Here is an 8,323-nt window from a genome sequence, read left to right as displayed (position 1 = left end):
TCCGTTCGGCCCTGCATCCTTCCGTTCGGCCTTGCATCCTTCCGTTCAGCCCGACATGCTTCCGTTCAGCCCGGCATGCTTCCGTTCGACAGGGCATCCTTCCGTTCGGCCCGGCATCCTTCCGTTCGGCCTGGCATCCTTCCGTTCGACCCGACATCCTTCCGTTCGGCAGGGCATCCTTCCGTTCGGTCAGGCATACTTCCGTTCGGTCCGGCATCCTTCCGTTCGGCCCGGCATCCTTCGTTCGGCAGGGCATCCTTCTGTTCGGCCCGGCATCCTCCGTTCGGCAGGACATCCTTCCGTTCAGCCCGACATCCTTCCGTTCAGCCCGGCATCCTTCCGTTCAGCCCGGCATGCTTCCGTTCGGTCCGGCATCCTTCGTTCGGCGCAAACTTGGGGTTGACCTCCACGTGTCTTTGACCCTCCGCCCATGAGGGTCCCCCGTCCTTACTACCGGATCATTATTATTGAAGAATCGTCAATATTATAATCTTTATCTCAAGGAAGGTTAAATCATCATCCAGCTATATTTACATTGTTATAGATTACATGATCTTATATCTTTATACAAAACTATTCCAATGAAAAATGCTAATTAAAAGCTGAAATGAGAAGGGCATGAAGATTGACTGAAAATAAAGAAGACCAGAGCCGGAAACTTAGACGACAATAATAACACATTATTAAGGATCAACGAAATACAAGTAAAAATTAAGAGCAATCCTCGGTTGAAGTTTGCTTGAACAACAAGAACTTAACTGCTTATTATCTGTAACATAATCTCTGCCTTTGATTCATCTGTATGGCAATTATTTCTTTCAGTGGCGAGAGTCTACTGCCTCAAGATCTGAAGTAAATATTGAGCATAAAGATCCCTACACCAATAACAAACCATGAGTTTCAATTTTTTATCATCAAGGCAGGCCATATGGTCATGAAGAAGCCTGCGTTAAGAAAATTATAGTTGAACAAGAAATTTGTAACTGAATGATAAACAAACTAGTTTGAGTATAAAATCAACCTGTGGTGTAAATGTGTTATAACATCAAGGCTTGAGGTTTGAAGATTCTATGATTGGATCAATCGGAAGTTGGTTTCCATTTAGTTCGTAAAATGAGATTGATGAGGAATGAAATAGTTATTCCTAGAGAATAAAATTGATATAGTCAATTCTTCACTTAGATTCAGGAAATGAAATAGGCTTTTCAAGTAATAGATAAGGAATAATAAACATCCTTGTGTAAAATAATTTGTCTAGCTCCTACAACCCGCTCCCTCCTGCTCTAATTGACTGATTTGACCATCCCACTTTGGAGAGTTAAATAGAGTAACAATAACACTTGATGCGTGATTTCAGTAAGCTTACATCGAGTATTGGATGGCTTCTCGAGCAGTGTTTGCAGACAAGAAATCATTGACTGCTACCTCTTTGTTCTCATTCTTCTTGTCTTAAGAGCATGTCAAGGATCCTAAACAAACTGAAGAAAGGAAGCTGGCAAATGTGTACTACAAGCTTAATACAAATAGAATAAGATGGGTGTTCTGAAAGGATACAGTCTTCAAAGAAGCGCCTAATCTCTGCAAGGCGATGAGTAGATAGCTCACTAAGGTCATTTAAGTGACGGAACTCGGGATCGTCAGCACAAACTGCAATGATTTTATCATCTTTCTCCCCCTGAATTCCAAGCAAACCAGGAAGGCAGTTATTAATATAATAAGCTTTTTGAATTTGTTCTTGAATCAATTTCTTACCTGATCAATCATGGGCATAAGACCAATGGCTTTGGCTTGTAAAAAACTTCCAGGAAGAACTGGTTCCTAATCAAACATGTAGTTTTCCATTAAATAAACAACATTTATAATGATGAAACAGTAACAATAAACTAAGCATGGACGGTAAAGAAACACAGCCTTAGGAAACAGTACCAACTAACTAATGCAACAAATCGGCAGAAAAATAAAATATAAAAGTCGGGAGGTTCAACCTGCATGAGGACCAAAACATCCATTGGGTCACTGTCTTCACAAAGTGTACGAGGAATGAAACCATAGTTATGAGGGTAGACCACTGATGAGTACAAGACACGATCAACCTGAAAGAAGTGTCAACAGGAAAGCAGAATGAAACAATTCTCAATAAAACAGTTCAGATGAGAATATGCAATGGTATATCTATAACTCTTGGCCAGTATCTTGTTAGACTACTTGTACTGAGGATTGTAGAAGAATATAAACAAACCTTAATTAGTCCCGTCTTCTTATCGAGTTCATATTTCACTTTACTTCCTTTTGTTATCTCCACAACCTGATGCCAGAAAGTGAAATTACATGATATCAACTATAACTAGAGCAGTTACAACAATGAGCTAGAAAGCAAAGGTTGAGTGACTCAAAATGTCTAGCACCGAGCTAATCAAAATAGTCATACATTCTACTGCAGCCTCTTGTGGAACTTAGCCTGAATGTTCCATGTCATGGCCTAATATTGGGTACAAGAAAATTTGTTAAAAAGTTAGTAAATGAAATGCATGCACTAGTTATAACACCTGAAGACATCATTTTCCTAAACTAATGCAAGTTAGAGGGAAGAACACAGGTGACACTGAAAAAAAAATAAAGACTTCCTATCCTGTCTGCAACAAAGCAATCATTGGAACCAGTGTGGAAGTAAACATACACCGAATGAACACATTTTCAATGAATGCATAAGCAAAAATTCTTTAATCCATATCCATCTCTGGGAACATGAGAATCAGGCATAGATATAGCAAATTGTTGCATACTTTTTCCATTATGCATTTTTCAAAGATATTTTTTCATATCCAATTCTTTTTTATAAAAGAAGAATTAAAAAATGAGAAAGACTACAAATATTCGCAAAGGTATATAAGTAGATGGAAACCGAGTACTTAGGCTAGCTTATTTAATGAATTGGCCAAAAAGCAAACATTTATTTAATGAATTGTGGGAATGAAAAGTCACGAAAGTAACAAAGTTGGCTACTAGATTGGAACAGAATCCCCCTGTTGTTCTCCTAATATCTCCTACTTGCCTAACTTTCAAAAGATTATATGTGTGAGTACTTTCTTCAAGGGTACGTCAGTTAACTTATTCTATCTGGCCTTGGGTTTTCTAACTTATCCACTCAACTAAGTTATGTTGGTGTGTGACAAAAATTTCTAGCGAAACACGGTCCTTTTTGCTGATTGATCATTTGCTTTGAAAGCCTAGTTAAGTGTCAAAAACTTGAAGTTACTCTAAAGAGTGGCATCATATCAATTTTCATTTGTCAAATAAAACCATATACTTCTTTGTTTAGTTCATCGATCAACATAATAAAGAATACTTACAACATTGAAGACAGCAGGGGCCTCAGAACCTGAGACAAATTTATGTTTAGTAAAAGAAACAAGTCAACCTAAAAGAATGCAGCACTACTTTTCTATTAGGTTCCAACCTATTTCAAGATCATGCCAAGGATGTGCAGCCACTGATCTCTTGGACAATGATGATAAAATCCTTTTGTTCAACTTTGGAGCTGCAAGATTCTCCTGTCCCTCACTCATATTTCTACACAAATAGCAATTAACATGTTAGAACATTATAAAAGCATATGCATACCAAAAGTGCTGAGAAGCTCATGAACATACATATGAAAGGGAATCTAGCAATTCAGGCTCTTTGTGATTTTAGTATTCTCGAAATGAAAATTAACCAAGTTGAAACAATATGATGCATGAAGTAAAAAATGCTTCAAATCAAGTAGAAATAGCCATTTCTATCAAAGAATCTCACTAACGATTGAGTTTATATCAAAATCCAAAGATGATTAAATTTAGCTAACTTGCAAGTAGCAAAGTGATTTCATTTACTTCTGAAATCATAGAGCCACAATATTAACATTGCTAGCTGCAGTTTGCTTGCCATTAGGATACTGCTTTAGAGCCCCAATGTTATGGAATCCACATGTGAATTGAAACTATCTCACAGCAGAATTAATTTCACATGGTAACTTTAATTCTAGTCACTTTGCCTTATTTTCCTTAAGTGGGGTGCAAAATTGATGCATTAATGGACAGAAAGTTAGCATATGTGGTGCTGTGCCTGGAATGTTTTAAAACATGAGCAGAGTCGATGCAGTTAGCAAAGCTTTTCAGCACTAATAAACCTTGTAAAAATTACATGTTACTAATCTAATAACCAACAAGTCCATTTGATGTTCGAGAGCAAGAGATAATTCAAAAACAGAAATGATAAGAAACAAGAATCAAGAACTCAGCATCATCCCAACTCCCAAGACATCACCTTTACTAAATCTTCCAATACTACCACTAGCTCTACTATAAAGTATAACTGCCAAAACTCAGATCAGATCAAACAAGAAAAAAAGTGGAAACCAGAAACAACCAAAACTCAAAGCGAAAGAAAACACAACCATTCCAAAGATCAGTGCAAGCAATCTGCTACCTTTCCTCCCAGCTCCGAAAATTGAAAAGACCAGGATCAAGTAAGAAAAGACAGAATCGGGAGGAAGCCTTCGGCCGATACTTTTACCTCGAACCAACAGGCGTATGCAGGCGGCGAAAGAACTGTGGTTAGCAGATCGAGAGAGATCGTCGCCGGTCGATCGGATTTGAGTGCGGGAGAGTAGGAGGGTTTGTGTGAGTATTTATAGTCGTTCGAGCGAAGAAGAAGGGAAGGTAATGCTACTGGAGGTGACGAAACCATTTGAACATACATATATTCCACTTTACACATCATAATTTCTATTTTTTATAAAAAGAACCAAATGTCCCTAACCGTTTCAAACTACTTTTGTCTAAAAAGAATAAATATAAATGTATTAAGAGAAAAAAAAATGAAATATAAATAAAATTTAAAATGATAATGGATAATATTATATTTGATAGAAAAAAATGAGTAATATATTTTGACCATCCAATAAATATTCATCCATATCACAAAAAGGAATGAGTCATTTTCATTCACCTTCTTTTACAAACTGTCCATCCATCTGTCGCAAAGGCAGTAGGGAATCACATTCCAAATTATAGTTCCAACTATATCAACTCAACATAAAATCTATTCATGTAGATTCAGCCGGTAGAACCGAAATTCTGATCGATTTAGTCGAAGAAAATGCAAAGGAGAGGAACCGAAAGTCGAAACCATTGCGAACAAATTTGGCATATCAACTACTCTGTGTGTGGGGTTAGCACTTGAGCAATAGACAAATGGGTTATCTGTTTGGACATGATTATTTCAGTTGCCTTTTTTACAATATAACTTTGGACAAAGGAAGAAACTACAGATAAATAACGCAAGAAGATCACAGTGATGATGCTTCAAAATGCCCAGATTTTGCTTTCCTACCTATAGTCGAGGCACCGAGAAAGATCTCAGGGAACAAATGGTCGCTCCTCGCTACCACTCCAAGGAGCGTGTTCTTCTGAGAGGTCGATGTGCTCTTTTCTTCTGAGTTACTGGTACTGGATTTTCCAGAAGCTGCAATGGAGTTTACATATCATAAGCTACTTTCTGGCGTAAACTTTATCTTTGAACGTGTTCTACTGATTTAATGAGTTCCCTAAGTAAACAGCTTAACATGAAATTTCAATATGAGACATGAAACTCATGATCTTTTTTTTTGAGCAAAAATGCCTTTTAAGGGACTGAGGATGAACTTTTCTTTCAGATTTATAAATGAAGAGCGCAGAGTCAAGACATACTTTCAAAAATGGGTTTGATCAAATGCGCACCTTGTAGTTGAACTATCAATTGTATAAGTAGATCACCGATACTATTATTTCAAGCACATATATGGTAGTTTGATGTAAACCAGAAATACAAAGTTTTACACCAAAGGGTAGGGGAGTTCAATTAGACCAACGAAACTGTAGTCTGAATAGAAACTTAATCTCTTACATGGACATCAACACACATATGCAGATATCTTCACCGGCAGAGAATGTGATTCAAGAAGATACTGCATAAGCAACCAAATGGTTCTAGCACTAGAAATAAAATAGATAGATCAATATAGGCATAAATAAATACTCAAATCTCTTAAAAAGATCCTTAACTGTGACCAGGAATTTAAGTATGAAGCATGGTGCATATTCATACTTGACTAACCATTTTGTCCGATACACAAAATGTTTCCTCAGACCAGCTAACAATTAATTAGTTCCAGTGGTCTTTCATTTTTTGAGGATGTTATACCTTCTTCAAGTGAGTGTGGATTTTGGATATATCAAGATCAGCAGCTAAAGCGATTTATCTGCTAACAAATGTTTTGTTTCAGCGATCTTTCATTCATACAGGTTATATTCAATACTCTTTTTCGTATGAGTGTTGATTTTGGATACATAGAAGTTAGCAACTAAAGCTATTGGCAATGACAGACAACAATTATCGTGCCATTTTATATGCTGTGAATGTGTTTTTGAAAACAATTTTTTTCCCCACAAACTCTCAGGGTAAGCAATGGAAATTAAATGCACATCTGCATAGAAGTGTCTTAAACAAATTAAATCTTTAACTTGAATGTTGAATATTTATATCAACAGTATTGTTCATATCAAAATAGGCTGCAAATAGAAAAAAAAAAATCTAAAAAATTGTAAGGTTGTGGGCTTATAGATATCAAATCTACCATCCATCAGAATCAACTTATGAAGAAATTTCAACATTTTGCAACAATGATCCCAAAAACTACCTGCTTAATTCTCATTCTTTGCTGCAGCTCCTGCAATTGATAGCTGACTCAGTATTCAATATCTTGATGGATCACAATCACTTAATTGAAACACAATTGAGAAAGAAAGATCTATGAAATGAGTTTCTTGTTTATCCTTGACAAAAATTTCTGGAAAGGTATTACCCGAGATCTTAATAGCTGTGCGTTTTCCTCCTCCAGTTTAGCTGCTAAAGATTCAAGCTCGACAATATATGCCTACAAAACATCAAGTTGCAGGGGGGAAAAAAATTCAAGCTTTAGAATTTATAATGAGTGATTCAGTGATCATTAACTTAGGAAAGTGAGGGGGGCAAACCAAAAACCTGTTTTCTCTCCCTTGATCTTGCAGCAGACTCCCTATTCTTTATCATTCTCTTCTGCCGCTGCATAGCAACCCTGTCCACTGGATCCAACAATGGCCTCTTCCTCCTTCGGTTTCTACTTGCAGCACCCTCTGCTCCGTTGACAAATCCGACAACCAAATCATCCGCAGGCAATTGCGGCGGCGGAAAAATAGTTTCCCCCATCACCGGATTCGTCCCACAGTCCGCTTGGATGGAACCGAACGGGACCCCGACGTCCTCCTCCGCCACGGCCCCGGCCCGCGCCAAGAAGTCCTCCAACGTCATCTCCGCCCTGGATACCCCGCGGCCATCGACCATTCCGCTGGCGGTGATATTCCTCCATACCTCCTCCACCGTCTTTCCGCCGACGCTCTTGAGCGCCGCCAAGCTACCCTGTCGCGACACCGAGGCTCCCACATCCGCCTCCAGGGCGGCGGCGTTCTCGGCGCATAAGCTGCGGAAGAGCTCCTCCATGCCCATGGAGCCGAGGCCCTTGGTGACTTCCCCGCCTCCGATTACGGATCCCTGGAGATCGACGACCGGAAGAGAGCAGACGGAGGTCTGGCGCGTGAGACTGGAGTTGGCGGCGGAAGACGACGCCATGACCCTCGATGCCATCCCCGAGCGGATTGGATCTCCAGGGGCCGCCGGCGATTAGGGGTGAGAGAGAGAGAGTAGAGTAGAGTAGAGTAGAGAGAGAGAGAGAGGGGGTGGGGTGGCGGTTGGAAGGGATGGACCAAACTCCAATTTAATGACTTTCGAAGGCTTTTTCTGTAAAACAAAAAAAATTAATACAGAGAAAATTTCATTTTAACCCCAAATATTCTCTTAATAATATAAAATATTCCTTATCAGTATGTCGTTAACCTTAAGGAGAGATACTTGAATTACAGAAATCCTGTGAGCAAAATGAAATTTCTCATCAACAATTAAAGCATTCCGTCACAGACTTGCACGGCAAACACACCGACAGCCCATCGCCCTCCGTCACGCCGGGCCCCGCATGAAACAACAAACCAGAAGAAGGTATTGTTTCCGTGTCTTAAACTTATAAAAATGTAGTTCCAGCTTGATCGTGCATGGCAGTTAACGTTACCGAACCCGATTCATACTCGCGCGGGCCCCATGTGGTTGTATCAGTGGGCAGGCCTTGGTTTTGCGCGTTTCGTGGGGACGTGTGATTAATAATTGAAAGGTTTCGGTGATAATTCAATGGATGGATTATTTTATAATTATCAAA

The 8,323-nt window shown here is 39.1% G+C and overlaps 1 protein-coding gene across 5 annotated transcripts; it reads right to left on the bottom strand.

Moving 5' to 3' along the window:
* Window positions 1–498: 498 nt before the first annotated feature.
* On the bottom strand, window positions 499–7,828 carry LOC121972120 (soluble inorganic pyrophosphatase-like). 5 transcript variants are annotated; one of them, XM_042523770.1, is made up of 12 exons: window positions 7,063–7,807; window positions 6,884–6,955; window positions 6,719–6,748; window positions 5,374–5,505; window positions 3,458–3,570; window positions 3,351–3,379; window positions 2,240–2,305; window positions 1,986–2,093; window positions 1,753–1,818; window positions 1,555–1,675; window positions 1,367–1,448; window positions 499–875 (listed from the first exon to the last, which is right to left on the bottom strand). In XM_042523770.1, exons 5-12 carry the CDS (start codon window positions 3,564–3,566, stop codon window positions 833–835), a joined length of 624 nt encoding a protein of 207 aa, XP_042379704.1. In that variant the 5' UTR covers window positions 3,567–3,570; window positions 5,374–5,505; window positions 6,719–6,748; window positions 6,884–6,955; window positions 7,063–7,807; the 3' UTR covers window positions 499–832. The 5 variants fall into 5 exon arrangements, 4 of the variants coding, with proteins under 4 accessions (XP_042379704.1, XP_042379705.1, XP_042379706.1 ...); XM_042523771.1 differs by having other exon boundaries at window positions 6,719–6,955; XM_042523772.1 differs by lacking the exons at window positions 5,374–5,505; window positions 6,719–6,748; window positions 6,884–6,955; window positions 7,063–7,807 and adding an exon at window positions 4,555–4,689.
* Between the last annotated feature and the right edge of the window lie 495 nt (window positions 7,829–8,323).

The sequence above is a fragment of the Zingiber officinale genome, chromosome 4A (assembly GCF_018446385.1).
Source record: "Zingiber officinale cultivar Zhangliang chromosome 4A, Zo_v1.1, whole genome shotgun sequence".
In the NCBI taxonomy this organism is placed as follows: Eukaryota; Viridiplantae; Streptophyta; class Magnoliopsida; order Zingiberales; family Zingiberaceae; genus Zingiber; species Zingiber officinale.
This window is presented reverse-complemented; position numbering and strand designations above follow the sequence as displayed.